An 18,975-nucleotide genomic window follows, 5' to 3' on the forward strand; every position below is an offset into this window, starting at 1 on the left:
ATGATTCCAAGAGCAGCAGGTGACCCAGAGGACATTACTTCCATGCACAACATACCCATTCCATATTGCAAGCCTAAATCTAATTTCATGTTATTTCTTGATGCCACTCTTTAACCTTAAAACATTTATTTGGATATTGCTTTGTTTCTGCATCAGAAACTTCTCCAAAAGTTAATAAAATTGAATTAAACCAAACACTAACAATTCCGATAAAAAACTTTAAAAACTTGATCACTACCAAAAAAAACCCCTAAGCAGCTCAGCAAGTTCCTCTCATTAAAAGCATGGCTTTATATATTTACTTAAGAGTGTACATAATTGGAAACTTTTCATTGAATTAGCTATTAGAAATTAGAATTTTCCAATTTTTTTAAAATGTAAGATTATTTCTGAGAAGTTTTGCTGAAGTCAGTCTCTCTGTGGATATTTTTATGATGTTTCTATTACTAATGTAAAGAGAACTTGAAGGAGAGGAGGGGGAAGTGGGATTTGGAGTACCAAACAGGTTTGTTCTGAACATGAACATGAACATGGGGTTCAGGAGACACTGCCTTGCCTAGAGGCAGCACACCAGTGCTTAGGGCTTGCAGGCACTCTGAAGGCACTTGTGGCTCGCAAGGGCAGCTGAGGTGCTCTGTATTCTCTGATCCCTGCTGACTCTCTCTGGCTCAGCCTTTCAGAACATGCTCCTTTGTCTATAAAAGGGCACCATAAAAAACCTCCTCATAATGCTGATAATTGAGCTGTGGGAAAGTAATTGTAGTTTTGAAAGACAGTTTACAGATTAAAAACTAGTGTTGGGTAAAAGTAATAAGGATTTCAGGTAAGAAATTTGGAGTTTATGGCTACATTTCATAAATCAGTGGCATTCAGAGAGTCTAGAACTAGTTTCTGTTGGTACTTCTGCTTCTGAAGTGGTGTAACTACATTAGCAAAATAGACAGTCTGTTGTGGATTAATCTGGAAGTTTGCTTCTCTGCCAGAGTTAGGCTGCTGTTGTTACTTGCTTTGAGCTATTTTGTATCTCCCTATGCAGCATTCCATTGTGTTTCCAAGGCAACATGTCCTTTAGGCATGCTTGCAGTGACAGGTTCTGTGCAAGCATGCATTCTTATGGAGAAAAAAAGATGGACTATTTGCAGAATATCAAGGAGTTGCTAATGATTGTGGCAAATACCAAATAAGAGGCAAGTTTAGTGCAGTAACTTCGAAACACTTATATCCAATATTTAGGTGTGACTGTTTCACCTCTCACTGACAAGACTACTAGTAATGGGCCGTTGGTGTCTCTTAATCCTCTTTTTATTTTGTCATATGACTGAGTATATAGATATCTAGCTGTAAGAACCAAACATTGATGTTTCTTAATATTAATCAGTTATCATGAAACAAATCCTTATTTTTAGATGAGTTGCAGAAACTACATAGGATGCAAATTACAGCTGCCCGTTGCTCGTTCTGCTAGTGAAGAGGTTTTTCCTGGATGTTTTTCCAATCCTGAGACAAATAATGATTCTACAGGTCAGAGCACAATTCAGTATTGTGTGTTCTCTTTTCTCCCAAAGTCTTTTCTTTGTTTCATACTGGATTTTTTTTTTTAAATCCTGTTTCCCCTCCTTATCATAGTTCTTCCACTTCTGCAATATGTCTTTTATTATTAACTGATCTTTGTCTACAAATTATTGTTCACGATAATTTGGATGGATTGTAATGTTGTCAAGGTCTTTCAAAATATATTCAGACTATGTCTGAAAACAGAGAAAAGCATGTGCCAGATGACCTACAGCCTGTGAGGCAGGGTGGTGGTCTTGGTCCAGTTTTCTGTTGTTATTTTTGGATATTCAGCAATATATCCAGAAGTTAGTGTGAATCAGCACTGTTACGACAGAATTAATATTCCTGGTGGTTAATAATTTGCTTTAATTCATAAAGCAACAGGAAAAAAAGGGGATAGTTTTAATATGCTTTAGTTTTGAAGTTGTGAAAATGTTCAAATATGTTTTACAGGGTGATTTACTAAAACTGTTTATTTATATATTACAAAATTTTTCACCATAATTATTAATTCCTTTTAGATCACAATCAAGCAAAAGCCCTAGTTTGTGTGCCTCTTGATGTGAATGATACACTGAAATGTTTCAGAGAAACTCTAGAAAAATCTAAATATCAAAGCAGAGCACTGAGACACAGCAGAAAACTGCTTTCGTTATTTCTTGCACACACACAAGGTGAGTGATTCATCGAAATATTTCTCCCTTAATAAAGTGTATATGCAGTCAGAATAGCAGAGTGAAAGGAAAAGATTTTTCTAAATTCAAGTTTTAGTTACTGACAACTAGAAAAAATATAGAATATGAAGTTTAATTTGAAGTTCAGTAACTAGAAGCTCTAAGGCTTAATTCAAATGATTTGTCTAATAGTTGGATGATATTTTTTTTTCATGCAGCTGTGTCACCTGTCTCTCTGCAGCTGTTCCTCTGTCAGAGGACTGACTGGCAGATCTTCCCAAGTTTATTTTCGCTAACAGCATATATCCTTTGGTTACACTGACCAATGAATTATATCCCATGAGTTTAATTTGGAGACACACAAAATTATAGCATAGGAAACCACATGGATATAGGGTACACAGGAATTGTATATTTGTTTGACTAACATGGTGTGGAAATATCTGGGGTGCTAGAAATAGTATAATACTTCTTCAAACCGATCATATAATCATTTTTCCAATCTAGAAAATCCTGAAAGAGCAATCAGCGGTCATATCTCTTCAAGCAGAAAGCTGAAATTTAATGTGGCAGATGAAATGATATTTCTACCAACACCGTGTGACCTTTCTCAAGAAGAATATAATTTCTCCAGTATGGTTGAGAGTAGACCAATACCAAAGTCACAGCTTTCAGTAATAATCTCTTCCTATGAACAAACAATAGGTATTTTTTTTCATAAATTTCTGCTTACAGCTAAGAAGTAACAACATTCTGCCTGTGTTTATATATGTTTATTCCTTGTTATTTTCCTCTGGCAGACAGCTGTATCTGTCTGAAGGCTGGTTTCCAGGAATATACAACCTTCCTTCTCTAGATTGAGGAAAAATCTGCATTAGATCCTAAACAAGCCACTAGCTGGTTCATAATTTCTACAGTTATCTCATTTTATGAAAAAGCATTACTTCAGTGGTGTTATGCTGATTATTCCCCAATTCAGAATTTGATGTAATGTTTAGCTGTTTCATTTTAATTCCATGACAGTTTTTTCCTAGCAAACAGACTTTTCAGATTCTGTTCATTTGAATATGTGACCTAGTTACTTGGCTTCCATCTGACATTCTGGTATGGCTTTACTCAGACAGTCACAGCTCCTCACTACTACCTGTTTTTGCTGTATGGCTAAACAGTTCAAGTGTAGTAGGTCAACATATGCTCTAAGTGGTTTTATTTGAAGCATGGGTTCCAAAATTGAGTTTGTGAGAGTGCTACTGTGCTGTATGTGGGCAGGGTTGTTTAGCAGGGCCAATGACCTGCTTTCCAGTTTGTCTTGTAAACAGGAAGAAATTTGAGAGGTCTGAAAAAACAAAAATACAAAAGATTAGGGAGACAGGTCCATATATTTTATTTTTGCTTTCAAAGTTAGTTGAAATAAGAAATGGTACCTTTGAATGTAAAATATACAAGACCAATAAATTTTAAAAAATATTCATGCATTGAATTGCATATGAATTCATTTCTACTCATGCCAAATTTGTTCAAGGTTCAGTAACTGGTTTAATGATATGAAAAAATATTTCTTAATTGAATAAAAATAAATTACAGGAATCCTTGAAATGAATAACCAGAGAGACCTCAAGGTACAGGCACTACATGAACTTGGAAATCTTCACTTTTATGCTGGAAATAAGAGGTACATAGTTACTGGATTAAAAAAGAGCGCAGTTTCATTTTTTAATTGTCAGCCCTGTACCCCTCAACTGTCTTGTAAGTTCTTGTGTTGTCCACTAGTCCATATAAATTCTTTCATCTAACTTACTATTAGCTGTATTTTGAGAGGGCTTTTTTCTAGACATTGTTTATTTTTCTTAGCTACCTAATTGACATTAAGCAAATAATGGATTCATTTTTGTGTTTTTAAGAAGTAATGCCTATGGCTCGATGATTTGAGTCCCATTAAGTCTCTTGACTAGGAATAGTATCTCTTTTTTTTTGTGTTGTAAAAACTGTATTTCAGTTTTTGACCCAATTAGAATTAGTTAAATCTCAAGCGATAAAGGAAAAATGAAGCAGGTCTTATCTTTCACTTTGGAAAATGTCAGCAATATGATGGTATTTTTTATGTTACAGAGCTGCTTTTAAATCCTGGTGTCAAGCCCTTGATGAAACACTCAATATTGCTGATGCTCTTACCACCTGGCAAGAGTTAAGTTTTCCAAAAGATGTTAAAGACTGCTTTGCAGTTGGAAGATTAACTGATATGTGTCAGAAATTTCTTTCTCAGGCTGGAGCTTGGGGATGTTTACATGCAGCAGTCCTAGTGGCTAAGATAGCTCAGTAAGTATCTTACCCATATATGTATTTCTGTCATATTTTAAACAAATTGCTCACCCAAGATATGAGGCAACTTCAAATCAATTAAAAACCAATAATGAGTTGTTATAAAAAGAACTCACCAAAAGCAGAGGAATTTTTCCTTTCAGGGAGAAATTTGCTTCTTTGGAGAATATTGTTTTTTACCTTTTCTTGAGTGCTCATCTTTTATCATAAATGCAACTGTATGGTATATGGAGAGATCATTAAAAGGAAACAAAATGATAAAAAGTCATAAGTGCAAGGATTTTACAGTCATATTGATTTTCAATCAAAATATCACATTTCACAAGTTATTGCACATATTAAATATTAATGGATCTTGATGTCAGATTTACTGCCTAAAGTACTAGTTTTCTGGTGAATTAGAACTAAATGAAATTTGAATTACTGTATAAAAATCTGCCATCAATAAATATTTCTCTCCAGTACTTCTGGATGGAAACCCTGCAAATGTTATTCTGAGCTATTCCTCAATGTATTGTGCAAAATATAAGTATAGAAGTACTCAAGGCAGCATTAAATGACCTTTGAAACACTATAACCATGAAAGGGCAGAGCTTCATCCAAGTAAATTGCCTTACCTGTGAAGCAGGTCATATTAATAGCACTGTAAAATATCTCTAAGCCAAGGTAGCTTTGCAAGTGCTACCATGGGTATTTCAGGATGAAGGGGCATTGACACACTTAGAATTAGCACCCAAAAGGAAAAGGAGTGAGTTTCACTTGATTATAAATGACAGCTTTTCTCATTCTGAGCTGTGGTTCAGTCTCGGTTCCAACTGGGTGAGACTAAACCCATAGTTGCTTTTACAGGTGTTTGTGGCACCTATTTGCTGCACTGGGTACTATCCCTTTGCTGCTAATATGTCCATTCCAAATCCTGGCAGGATTTGGAGGGAGCTGTCCTCCTGGCTTCTCCCTCAGGTGATCCTTTTGTGTTTAGACCTGACTTGGACTGTTAAACATCTTTCTCTTGAGTTGCTCTTTCTACGGCAACTTAGTCACAGGCTGTAAAATGCAGATTAAAGGATTCTAATATTGAAGTAAAGATTTCTAGGATTGTTGCTCATAGGACTACCCTGCTGCCAGGATGGTTTAAGGCTTTGATGAGGTACTGTGTGGGAATCATTAAATTTAGCTAGACACCTGCGGTGTCAAAGTCCATGTGCTAGTTATCTTAGGCTTCCTTTTTGGAAAGAAATACACTTAAAGTGTGAGTTGCTTAATCTGCTTTATTTTTTTTAGTTTTGTATGAGATTGAATTTGCATTTTGGTTGTCTGTGTCTCTACATTTGAAGATAATCTAGACAACTCCCTTTGTCTAGGTATGTCTTTGGTCAGTCAAATGCTTCTTTGCATGGTGTGGCTGAGCACCTATTTAAAAACAGGTAGTTTTTTTTCCAGTAGGAAAAACATCTAGATTTTGTTAGTATTATTATCACATTAGATTAAAAAAACAGGGATTTCAATAATTTATTTTGATGGGTTCATTCATATTTCTTATTATTTGTTGTCCTTTAGGTATATAACAACATCACAGATGAAATTAAGAACAAAATACTGCTATTTTTCTGCGATACTTTTTAAGGTAAGAATGCAACTTCAGTTCAAATTCATGAAGTTGACAAATTGCTTCTAAAATGACCCTCAGTTAAAATAATTCTCTTTTTGTTTTGATTATAAAGGAAAAATGGAGATCAGAGGTAGTTGACAATTTATGCATATTAGAGACATTGTTTTTATTCTTTGTTTTTTAACATTATTTCTGTATTATAGCCAAAAAATTATCACTTCAATAGGAGGCTAGAGTATCTCAGAGAAAAAATACTGAAAAGTGGAGATGGCATTTGATAGTCAAATATATTTTTCTTTTGAAGTGTTCTTCTCAGGAAGAGCTGAATGGCATCCACAACAGCTGAGTGCTCTCTTTTAGATCTGTAGAGTTTTCATCGGTTGCCTTCAACCAAGAGCACAGATCCTTTAGAAAAAAATAAATTTTTGAATCTTTTTTTAGCACTGAAAAATATTAGTTTGTAATACTAAAATCTCAGCTCTATAAGAAGTTTGCTCTAAAACCAGAGGATATTAAAAATGATCCAGTTTCACTCACAAAGAAAATAAGATCATTAAAATCAGGCTTGCAAACTTTCTGAAGAAAGACCTATAGAGAAAAACAAATCAGCTTACTTTTAAATGGAAGCTAAGATGCCAGTAGCAAAAGTAGTGCAGGGAAAAAAAAATGCAAGTATTCTGCCAGTTATACTCTACTGGGATCAATGATTAATCATCACAGTGCAGCTTCAGGAAGTTATCTGGCTTCTTCCAAAACCAAGCAATGACACTGTCTGATATCTTGTGTCATGATTTTGACTCTGAGACATGTCCTAGGCCACACTGGAAAACTTGTTAAGTTCACCAAAGGGACAGCAAGTTGAAGAAACAAAGGTAAAGGAGAATTTTGACTTGCTTCTAGCACTTTAATTGCTGAACAATTACAAAGCTGAACAATGTGATTCCTCCTTTCGACAGAAATAGTAGCAAGCATTTGTTCCAGTTGTGTAACAGTAGAAATAATTGTGACTTGACTGAAGTGGGTCTGATATTAATTGGGATAGAAGCAGCTTGCAGGGTGATTGTCTTGAAAAATATAATCAATTACTGTCACTGTACTGCAAGAAGCTCAAGCCATAATTTGTTCCTTGAATTGGAAAGCTTTTATAACCTTGTTTAAATTCGACCTCTGGTGTAGGCTTTAGGCTTGTTAATATCTCAGATCTGAGTGTAAATGCAAATTTCTCTAGCATATCATTGCTAATTACACCAAGATAAACACAATTGGGAAGGAATATCCAACATCAGATGCAATGTTAACATTCTTCCCTTTTTAAGAGAGAACATTTAAATTATTTCCATGAATTTCATATTAGTGTTTAGTTAAATGACTTAAGCTGTGCTAGCTGACCTTAGTTAAAGGTGGAACTAGAGTGAAACAAGCTTTTAACTGGCTTTAAAGTCAGCAACTCTCCCAGAAACAATGGGACATATACTGTCCTTAGACTATTTACCACTTTTTTATTTCTCCATCAACTTCACACATAAAACATTTTCTCTAAAAATATTTTTCAGTATTGTGTCTGGATACAGTGAATAATTAAGGCATTGATAGAGTTGTGTTTATGAAGTCATTTTTGAGTTGGAGTTTATAGTGTTTCACTAATACCTGTACACCTTCTCACAAGTAATTCATTGTTATTACTTTCAGACCCTGTTTAGAGCTTCTCTTCCACATCCAACATCTGACTATGACTTTGTACAATATGAAACCAATATTCTTATTCCTGGTATTGACCTGTTCTCTGATCGCTACAGAGCTGATATCTCTACTGTAGTTGCAAGTTTGAATTTCATTATGTTTGAACTACATTGTGCGAAACAAAATTTAATAGTAAGTATTATTTTTATGCTCTGGAAATGATTTTTAAGACACCTAATCTTACTTTTTTGTGTGCCTGTACCTATGAGATACTTCAGAACCTCTAGCAAAATACCTCTATGGCTAGGTTCTGTGGCACTTCAAACAAAGTATAGCTTGCTGCATAGAAAGTTTAGAAAACATAGGGAAATTTTTTATTCTGGAAGATGACAACACCTGGTAAATTTAGCTTAGGCATTTTAGAGGAAATTTTCTGTTATATAGTACTTAAAATACACTGTACAAAAAAAAATTTAAATGCAGTATGCCCAGAATGCTTTCAGTACTTTAACTTCCAGTAGATAAAAGTCCCTTCTGCCTTTCTCCTTTTCATTTCACTTATTCCTCTGTATGAAGTGTTTTTATAATTTCCCTCCTATGCTGGCTGTATTCCTATTTCCTCCATTTAATGTCTGACCATTTCCACTTTAATCCATTTTCCCTCAAAGATGCAGTGCTGTACATTAAATATATTGAATTGATTACTAGTACCAAAGAAGGTGCAATAGTCTCTTTTCTAGTTTGGTCCTGTATGCACTAACAGAACTTCCTGTCAGGTGATTATTTTATAGCTCTGTAAATCAAGCATGACAGAAAACTCTCCACCTGAAAAAACAGATAGATTTTTCCTGCTTTGATGAGTTGAATTCACCTATGGCAAGGTCCTGCAAGTGGCAGAGCTAGTGCCAGGGAGGGGAAAAATTCACAGGGCTGGCAACAGGGAGTAACAAAGGTTAGGAGGTAGAGCTGGAAGAGGAGTTAGACAGGAGGAGGCAGAATTATGTTACACCTTTTTTGTCAGCAAGCCATTTGTTGGATTGATTTCTTTTGGAATGTCAGGCTAACTCCCATTGTTCCTTCTTCCCATCCTGTGTTACTGGAGTTCACTTTGTTATTTAGCTTTGTGTAACTGTCCTTGCTATGGGAGATCCAGTAAAATCAAGGAACAGACAATTACCTGGAGGCAGAGGCACTTAATTTGACTGCTTGCTTCACATGGCCATGCACATTTTTGATTCTTTCTGCACTTTTGCCAGTGGAATATAGATCCAGGTCAAGGATCATGGTCAAAGCAATTGCAGTTTTAGCTGAATGAGAACTTCATTTCCCCTGAATGTTTATTGTGTGGGAATGTTTTGGATGGTGGGTGCTAAGTTGATCTGATACTTAAAGTACATCAAGATTCAAGTTTTATTAAAAATAAAACTTCAAAGACTAATTTTGTTGAACTACAAATATCAGTAGGAAACTATATGGATACAATTAAAACATTTGCCTCAAGCATTTGTAATCCAAATTCAGAAGTATTAAGCTACATTAGGAAAACTTAAAGTGAATTTGACAAAAATCTAACAATGCTGTTAGCATTTTCTAAGCTTGGGGACATTTTAAAGTGAAGAAAAATGTAAAAGCTGATCAGTAATTAAATTTTGGAAGTTCTTTCATTTTCAATAAACACATAAATCTGTTAGGAAAGAATCTGCTTTTTCTGAAATATTGTGTAATTTCAGATCATAGAATCATATAATGTTTAGTGTTGGAAGGGACATTTAAAGATCATGTAGTCCCAACCTCCCATGCCAAAGGCAGGGATGCCTCTCACTAGACCAGGTTGCTCAACACCCATCCAACCTGGCCTTGAACACTTGCATGGTTGGGGCATCCACAAGTTCACTGGGTAGCCTGCACCAGTGTCTCAAAGTAAAGAACTTCCTCCTAATATCTAACCTAAATTTTCCCTCTTTCACTTTTTACCCATTACTCCTTGTCCTATCACTAGAGTTCCTGATGCAAAGTCCCTCTCCAGCTTCACTGCAGGCCCCCTTCAGATACTGGAAGGATATACAGTGTCTCTATACTTCAATAAAACTCAGTTTTAATTTTTTTTTCCTGTTAGTTGTCCCTACCAAAAAGAAAATCAATTTAAAATTAACGTAAATAAATTTGTCAATAAGTCTCATCATTATCCACTTTATTTTACAACTGGGATCATTTCACTTAGACCATTGCAGGACTTCGTTGTGTTTATTTTAAAAAGCTTACAGAATTCTATTCTTCTGTTACTTATATTGAAAAAAATATGGCATCAAAATGCAGACAGTTTTACAAATCTCTTGTATCAACCTATTTCTGGTAGGTTTACTCAGTAATGATGTAGTAAAAGATCCCACTTTGAACGCAGAGAATAACTTGGACAAACTTCACTTCCTACGTTGTGAATCACATGTAGGTAGTATAGTGGTTAACTTTAGTGAGCTGAAGAATTTTGAACACATTAATCACTCAGAAAGTATAAGAGAAGTAGTGATGGTGTGTGATGGTCAAAGTCATATTCTTATATTATCTATATATATTGATATGTAATTGCAATGTGTATTTCCATAATCGTATGATGTTTATACCTGCATGACCTACTATTTCGCTACAGATTTTACCTCTGTTCACGTTATACCAATATATTGTATCTGAGATTTGTAAGGACCCGGCTAAATGTGTCGAAGGAAGAATTCTCAAGGTAATCAAATAAACTTTCTCTTTCTCAAAACCCATTGTACTTCAATTAACCTTTTCAATTTTTTGTTAAATGTAGTCAATTTAATACTCATATATTTCTATTATGAAAAGTAATGCTTTAAAGTTCAGCTGTTGCTACATGTTTCTTAGCACAGCAGATGGTGAGGGTACTTTCTAAATGCAATTTTTTATTTATATTCTCAATTTTAGTAGCATGCAGAGTTATTTACACAGTTTTACTGTTAATTTCCTTCATCAGCTGTTGAGTGCTTCCATAAATTCTTTCTATTCTCCATTTAATGAAGAGATTTTCCTTCTTTGGTCTAGATTTATCACTTGGTATTTTTTTATCTTGTTCCACTTTTCTTTTAAATGTTTTCTTAGGTGCAAAATTATGAATGACTATTTTTTCCCCCAAATGTTCACTCTGGATTTGTTCTTACTATCATGGTAGAACAAGGTTCCATGAAATCTAGGAACAGATTTTTGTCTTTTCATTAATGTTCACCTTTTGTTATTGTTTAAATAATTTGTGAGTTTTGGGTTTGTTTTTTTTTTTAAGGCATCTAACTATCAAGAGTTATTAAGAGTATTAAGAGTCAAAGTGATATTGGCTTTAGATATTTTCAGGAAATGTTGATATGGGTTAGGTAGGGTAGCTGAGTACTATGAGATTAAGGTGAATAAAGTCTATGAAACAGATTTTGATAAGGGGGTCATCTTGGACAGGCAGTCAAAACTCTCACCAGATGAAGCAAGGTCTTTCCCTTTGTCAGGAGCAAGTTTTTAAAGAATTTGTTTTCAAAAGACAAAGACTCATCTTTGAAATTATTCACTGTAATATGTAAAAGATTTCTTTCCATTGAAGATCATTCTCCATCAATGTACTATTCTGGTAGCCAAATCTATTTGAAAATTACCTTTAAATACATTTTGTTTTGAGCAGAAAGAATAATGAATAACATTCATGTCAAAGGCTTTGTTATTTTTTCATAGATTAAAGTACTTACAGATATAGGATTTTTTACGGAGGCCTTTAATGAACTGTCTTCGCTTATTTTGGGAGAGAGAATTCCATGGAAAATACCAGCAGGATACAGATATACTGAACAAATGCAGGTAAACACCAGAAAAGTATGACATCAAACTGAAACAATCCATTTTCTTCATGAAACTGCACATACTCCATATCTGCAAGTTGTTACACATTCCTAAGAAATTCCTAGATTTCTTTCAATAGATGAATCAAATAGAAGGCTTTGAATGACATTAAAATCTCTCACTAAACAGCAGGAACAGAAATCAATTTTGAAATGTGTGTTTTATACACTGAGTACTGCAGATAGTGCTGTAGAAAAAAGAATGTGTGATTTCATACGCAGGCATGAAAAGTAAGGATAAAGCTGACATGGGGTCTTGGACCCCGCGGAGGGTGGGGCAGCCTCAGGAGATGCTGGGCCATAAGAGCTATTGCTGCCCACAGAGTCTTGACGCTCACATTACCCCAGGTCAGTTTGATTTTCCCTCTATCTGGTCACTAATGTGCTGCAAGGGTTGGAAGCTGTTTACAATTGACCTGGACTTGTGTCTTACCTGTGAGCATACCTGTGCAGGCGGATCAGGTTATCAGGTAAGTCTCTCCCATAACCATCCTTTCCTTGTTTCCCAAGCACATACCAAAATAACCTAGTGATTTAATCTTGGATGAATGCAATCAAGGTCTCCCTTATGTGAGTGCTGTTGGGTAGGTGACTACCCAAAAAGACTTCTGGACAGAGCATCAGGTGCAATTCAGCATGAAGGAATAATTTTGTCACCAAAAGCATTGTCAAGCATTGGACAAATTTCATGTTTGCTTCCTTTACCCTGTGTTGCAGACAGTGAAGCAGAGCAAATTGAGTTTAATGAGCTGATTTGAAGAGAAATTTCCCCCCTCCCTCCTCTGTTAGCTCATTGGTTTTACACTTATTTTCTAATACATTACTTTCTTTTGGTTTTGTCCATTTTACAGGCCTTACAGAAATTTAATTCCTCAGAATCTCTCATGACTGCTACAAATTTGCAGGTAAAAAACCCTGAAAGAGGTAAATGTTTTATGCTATACATAAATATTTATTTCTGTGACTTAAAGTAGGAATTATCCAGTTCAGCAAAACTGTTGTTATTAAAAAAATACAGTTAAAAAAAAAAACCCAACATATTCTTCTCAATGGGTTACTATTTCCTAAATTTTAAATTTTATGGCTGACTTCTCAAGGGAAGGGCAACTACCATTTTCACCATTTTTCAGATGGGAGATCTAATTTGTACAAATCTCTGTGCAAAACACACTAATGAAATTATTCAGGCTTTGTTGTGACTTGGAAGGTCAGGAGTTTATTCTGCTAAAATATTGAGAGAAGCAGGCTTTTAATGTTATAATTTCTATCAATCAGAGTTATCTTCATAGATTTGTCCTAATTCAGATGGGGCTGAAGCCCATTTATGGGAGAAAAAAATGAAAATGGTGAATCTATAAACCGGTGTCTAAACAGTCATTTTCTCATTTTATTTAAAATCACCTATTCATCAATAGCTTCTTTTGTGGTTTTCAGTTTTAATAATTTCCTTTTATTAACCTTCTCACAGATCCGTTGAGCTGGTAGGGGTAAATGTTAGCAGAATGTGAAAAAGTTGTACCATTAAAACAAATTGGTAAATTAAAACCCCTAGCTTTTTTTCCCTCCACTTTTCTCTCTTGTTTACAAGTTTCTCCTGCAACAGTTGATATTACAGGATGGAAATGAGAAGTGTATTTTGACAACTTTTGATCTCACTAGTTTCTGATGTGTTTTGAAGTTGTGCATTGTCTTGAGCTTTTGATTTTAACACTTCACAGTGTATGTAGCGCTGTTACTGGTCTCATTATCTTGCAAATCTGTGTAGGATTTCAACTTCTGAATCTATTAATCTAAAGTAATACTATTAAACTAATGATAAAACAAGGATGCCATCATGAATAACAAAATGAGTCTATGACATAGGCTAGAAGGATGTCATAAAAGAATTTTTTCCCTTTCTTAACAACAGACTTTTCTCTGAGTTGAGGTTTTTGAACTACAGATTCACCTACAATGCAGAAAACTAGATCTTGCAGTGATAATAGCTATAACTTCACAGGTGCACCTTCTGCTGTAAAACCAATCTATTGAGTCTGTAGCAAGTGCTACTAAGGGGTGAAGTTTGGAAAAACAAAAAGAACAACTCATTCATAATAAATGAGAATATTGCTAATACTATTCACATTAATTGTTGATTTGTATAATTATTAATAGAAGCAGAATATGTCTTGCACAAGAAAAATGTAAAATGTGTCATTTCAAATAATCCCAATTGTTAACTTTCTCATAGGTACTGGAAGATACATTTAATTGGAGTCTGTCTTTAACAGTGGTGCCACTGTGCAACCAACAAATGATGAATAAATTAACCTTAGCCAAAATGCATCTCATCATTTGTCTTTCTGCCTCAATAAATAATATACCTGAAAAAGTTGAAAAAAATGTATATTCTGTTGACAACAGCTTGCCAGAGCCAAACAAAACTACAGCATCAAATGTAAAAGGTAATTATAAGGATGGTGGAAAAGTTTATTTATATTGTTTCAAGTGTGTTTTTTTCACTTTAAACTGCAAATGAATTATTATGTCATATTATGAACAATATTCATTTTAAATGTTGCTGAAAAAATCAGTCATTATTGAAATAAGCATTAAGATTTGTTAATGTTCTTTGATTATTACTCTATTATTCTTCTACTATTCTTCTACTACTATTACTATTATTGTTAATTTGTTCTATTATTACTTATTTGCATGTCAAAAATCGCAGTTGTAAGTAGAGAGAAAAGGGCCATGTTCTTCCAATTACTGAGAATGCTTTGGTTCTGCATCTGTTTTCTGAAATTTTATCCGCAATGTATTTGACAGTTGATGCTGATCAGAATTCAAGACAACAGGAACAAAGAGACAGAATGGTGCATCTTGTTGACTGTAAAGATGAATTAAATATGGCCATGCTGAAGGTAATTTTGATTTTTAGGAGAAAAGGATTAAAAAAAACCAGATTGATCCAAACATATTGCTAATGCCTCCAATATAACAGAAATTATGATGAGAAGATGGTATGAAAAAGGAGACTAAAAATTTCAGTTTCTAACTTGACTGTAGTCTTACTAGCTGTGCATGAAGTGTTGACTATTTGGTGCAATCATTTTTCATTTTGGTGCATCATTTTTCAAATGAGGGGAAATGTTTCCACAATCAGATCTCAGTAGGGCTATTTCAGCATAAAGGGGAAAGACTGAATATGATTTCAAGATAAAATCATCTCCTTTCAGAGGGTGCCATCCGCAGAACATATCAGAGACTCTTTGATGGGACAATATGCTATACAAATAAAAAACCATTCTCTACATTCTCACATGTAAAATATTTAAAATTTTTCATGTTGCCCTTTCTGGTACTTTATTTTGAAGAAAACATACCACAGCTTATTAGCTTCTTTGTTTGAAGGGGATTTTTGTATAGTTGGATTTTGTTTTGTTTAATTGTAAACGTGATGCATGACAGTTTCACGTCACAAAAAGACCAAAATTAAGGGCTGACACATTCTTCATTCAGAGGGGTCTTCTACTTTGAAAGTATCTTCTTTTGGCCATTTTTACAAATAAAGTAATGCAAAAAGTACATCTGGAGAAGGGAGGATGATTTTGTATAGAAATTGGTATAGGTCATACACTAGAAACTTGAAAGTTTTAGTATAACTTGAAAATAGAAACTTGTAAATAACTAAAATAGAAATGTTCATTTGAATCGAATAGGGCTCATTTAAGAGGAATAATTTATTTCTTACTCTTGATTTTTCTTTAACTATTCTATTCTTTTGGAGGGGTTTTTACAGTTTGGGTTTTTTTGTGATTTTTTTAAGTAGAGCTCTCAATTTTCATCAAAGTAATGTATTGGATGATACAAACCTTTAAATGAATTTTTAATTCTGCTGAAAGCTCCACAAGTGAAATGTAATTTAAAATTAACTTATTTTAGATGTGTTTTTCAGAGCTTCCTACAGATTTGTTGATCAGAAAGACTGTAAATTATAGCTGAACTTTCATGATACATACTGCACACAAGGATGTCAAAATAAGGAATGTAATACTTTTGACATATTTAATGTTGTTTTTAATACAGTGTTCATTAGTTAAAATTGCTAAGCATATTGAGAAGTATAGTATGAAATTATCAAGTATAGCTATTAAATAAAGAATGGGAAATTAGTGAGTAACATTGCTAAGCCTTAAAATATGTAGTTAAGCATACATGGCAATAGTACAGGCACAGTTAAGATGTTGCTGATTTGAACACAATGATTCTAAAAACATGAGAAAAGCAGAATTACCCACCCCACCCCCATTTATAGAAAAGGCATATTGCACTCTAAGTTGGTTTATATTAAGATGCAATTATAGCAGGCTATAAAGAGAAAAATATTTCTAAAGAAAATGTTTATTTCTTTACTTTTTGAAATCATACAACACTGTGTTCTTTTCTAGGGGATTTTACTGACAGAAGCTGAACAAAGTCTTAGCTATCTTGTACAGGACATACAGGAAAAATGTGATGGGGACATATCGTGGTATTCTGTGGAAGACTTAGAGGCTCTTATTGAGGCCAAACTTGAACTTGCTTCTATTTCTCAGCAAAGGCATCAAGGAGCTCTCAGGTAAGTAATACCTGTAGCAACATTATCTTGCACAGCCTTGACCACTAGTGATTAAACTAATAATTTCTTTATTACTACATCAGTATTGTAAATCTTCGTAGTTATCTGTAACAACTCTATTAGTATATTTAAAAATGTAAGATACAAGAGCATTTGGTTTTTTATTATTGCTTTATTTTGCTTCTTAAAAGATGATTAGTTATAGGGCCAGAGATTCAGTTGGCCCAGAGAATCAGTTACAATTTCTCCATGAGGTGTTTTTGTGATAAAGTGTTGTATAAAAACAAAGAGAAGTTGCAATCTTCATGGGTTTGGTTAAAGTCTGGGTATGTTAGATCATGTGTGTTCTTATAATTTTAAAGTGTACAACAGTGCTCTAATGTTATCTCTGAACTACTGAATTCTACTTTGTTCTAGAATGCCTCATGTTTCTGTCCTAAAGGAACATTTCTTCTTGATGTACTTATTGGTTTCAAATGAAATTGTCAAATTTTTTTTTTTAAATTATGGTGATTAAAAACCATTAAAGTAAACATTAACATATTAGAACAGATTTTAGCAGCATTAATTATATTGTTAGTGAGAGTGTCTAAAATACTGTTGTATTATCTCTATGGTTGGATGATCTCTATCTGCCTGATATTTTCTCCAAATTAACATTCCCAAATTCTGTGATTTCTTGTTTTTGCGATTCTGATTTCTTTTGGAGAATTTAATGAAGTTACAATTTTAATGTTCTTGGAATATACTGGACATACAGCAATATTTTAACCCTTTGTAGATGTTAAATTCCAAGCATTGTTTTGGTCTTTTACCTAGGAGGATTCATCTGTTTAGCATACCTGTAATTTTACATTATTTTGTGTTAGAATTTTGTTTAACAATGCATCATTTTTTTAGTGTGAAGCTCTTTTTATCTAACATTTTATTAGAGGGAAAAATATTTGAGCGTACAAATTGCTAACTACAGACGGCGCTTACTCAGGTGTAGCACCTGCCAGACTAGATTGAGTTTTGGTACAATGTAATCAGTATTTGTAATGTTTGCTAAGTCTAATCTAACCAAACACACCAGAATTGCTACAATAAATCTTATATCACAGTAAGCATAAAAAAAAAAAAGAAAAAAATTGACCCTTTCTTTATTGTTGAAATAGTGGTGAAGATTGCTGATGAAGTGGTAGGTGGCTCTTCAGGCCAATAGATAAATCAGTCTCGGTGGGATTTTTTACCCAGTTTAAAAAAATGGTTTATTTTATGACAAAACAAGCCACTTTCCTTCTCTCAGCTCTCTTAGCTGAATAAAAACTCTTCAAATCAATACCTCTTGAATAGCACAGTTTCTTTTGCATTGTTATGATACAGCAGTAAAGATAATTAACAAGAGCAGGAGCCCCACGGTGCTGTATAGACTACTGAACTGAAAACAGTAACAGCCTGCAGCGTGGTCTTTCCCCCAGGTTTATGTATGTTATTTTAGAAGAAAGCAGTTTCCCAAAAATTCAGATATTAGGACTGCAATCATTTAGCAATAATGTCATTCGTGAAGATGCAAAGTAAGAATTTGTAGGTTATTTGTAGATGTTTCTCATCATGAAATATAAATCTATTTCAGTGCCTTTTGAATTAGATTAATTTACTAGAACTAGTCAAGGAGAAATCCACCAGTCACTGACAGTGACCTCGTCATACTTTTAAGCGTCCTGAATTTTATAAAGTCACTATACTAGTAACCAAGGAGCAGTATGCACACCTATGAAATATTGTGTGTGTAATCTTAGCTTGATACTAGGGTTGATACTTGATACTAAAACCTGCATTAGTAGAGTCCTGTCTGAGACATTCTCACCCTGCTGAACTGGTTCCAGGATATGCAAGACATTTCAATGCAGGACCCTTCATTTTGCCATGCAGTTTATATCCTAGAGACTAGTTTCTCTGTTGGTTTATAACTTGTTTCAGACTGAAGAAACTTTTTTAGAATATTGAGGATTTCAATGGATATCAAGCATTTTATAGATCACTTCTTGTGACTCTCAGATTTTTGATGGGTGTTTGTTTAGTGGGTCATATATTGATAGTGGTCAGTAGCAGGGAAAAAAACCATCAAAACAAAGTAAGAGTTTGGGTTTTTTTAACCTATTTTGCAGTTTTATTGCACTGCCATGGAAACTGGCAATATGTCTGCCTCAGATACAAATGAAACATTTCTTCAGACAGCTGAATGTTTCCTGCCTGCCAGCCTAGAAATCAAACTTTGCATGATATTACAGAAATTCATCTTTTTTTTTTTTTTTTTTTTTTCTTTCGGCAAAATGACCTAGTGGTGAAATTGTTACAGTCAGCTGTACTTTCCTATTTTGATCATCTTGTCACTTTCTGATTCAGCTGATAAAAGGATGTGTATTTTGTCAAGGGAAAAAGATAGACGCATCACTCTTGTTGACAGCAGAAGAGGGTCACAAAAATTTCATCAAGGGAAGCTTCTGCATTATAAGCTGCTGTCTTCCAAAAAAATATATTCTTCAAAATAAGTTTATGCATAGGACTAATCCCATTGATCTCAAGGAGAGTACTTAAATGGTGTCTGTCCTATGAATGTGAGCTTTCTAATTACCTAAATGTGTGCTTTTCTGCTTATGTGAA

The 18,975-nt window shown here is 34.2% G+C and overlaps 1 protein-coding gene across 1 annotated transcript in view; it reads left to right on the top strand.

The window, feature by feature from the left end:
- The window catches only part of CFAP54 (cilia and flagella associated protein 54), a 106,966-nt gene that overhangs the window by 58,193 nt on the left and 29,798 nt on the right, over positions 1-18,975 (top strand). The window contains exons 40-52 of the mRNA XM_066183417.1: positions 1,407-1,521; positions 2,076-2,228; positions 2,736-2,933; positions 3,813-3,900; positions 4,338-4,544; positions 6,105-6,171; positions 7,846-8,028; positions 10,484-10,570; positions 11,566-11,688; positions 12,581-12,634; positions 13,960-14,173; positions 14,538-14,632; positions 16,160-16,329. Coding sequence (XP_066039514.1) covers positions 1,407-1,521; positions 2,076-2,228; positions 2,736-2,933; positions 3,813-3,900; positions 4,338-4,544; positions 6,105-6,171; positions 7,846-8,028; positions 10,484-10,570; positions 11,566-11,688; positions 12,581-12,634; positions 13,960-14,173; positions 14,538-14,632; positions 16,160-16,329 — 1,754 coding nt within the window. The remainder of the gene's footprint in view (positions 1-1,406; positions 1,522-2,075; positions 2,229-2,735; positions 2,934-3,812; positions 3,901-4,337; positions 4,545-6,104; positions 6,172-7,845; positions 8,029-10,483; positions 10,571-11,565; positions 11,689-12,580; positions 12,635-13,959; positions 14,174-14,537; positions 14,633-16,159; positions 16,330-18,975) is intronic.

The sequence above is a fragment of the Chamaea fasciata genome, unplaced genomic scaffold, assembly GCF_029207755.1.
Source record: "Chamaea fasciata isolate MVZ Bird 193981 ecotype frontalis unplaced genomic scaffold, bChaFas1.0.hap1 SCAF_5, whole genome shotgun sequence".
NCBI classification, from domain to species: Eukaryota; Metazoa; Chordata; class Aves; order Passeriformes; family Sylviidae; genus Chamaea; species Chamaea fasciata.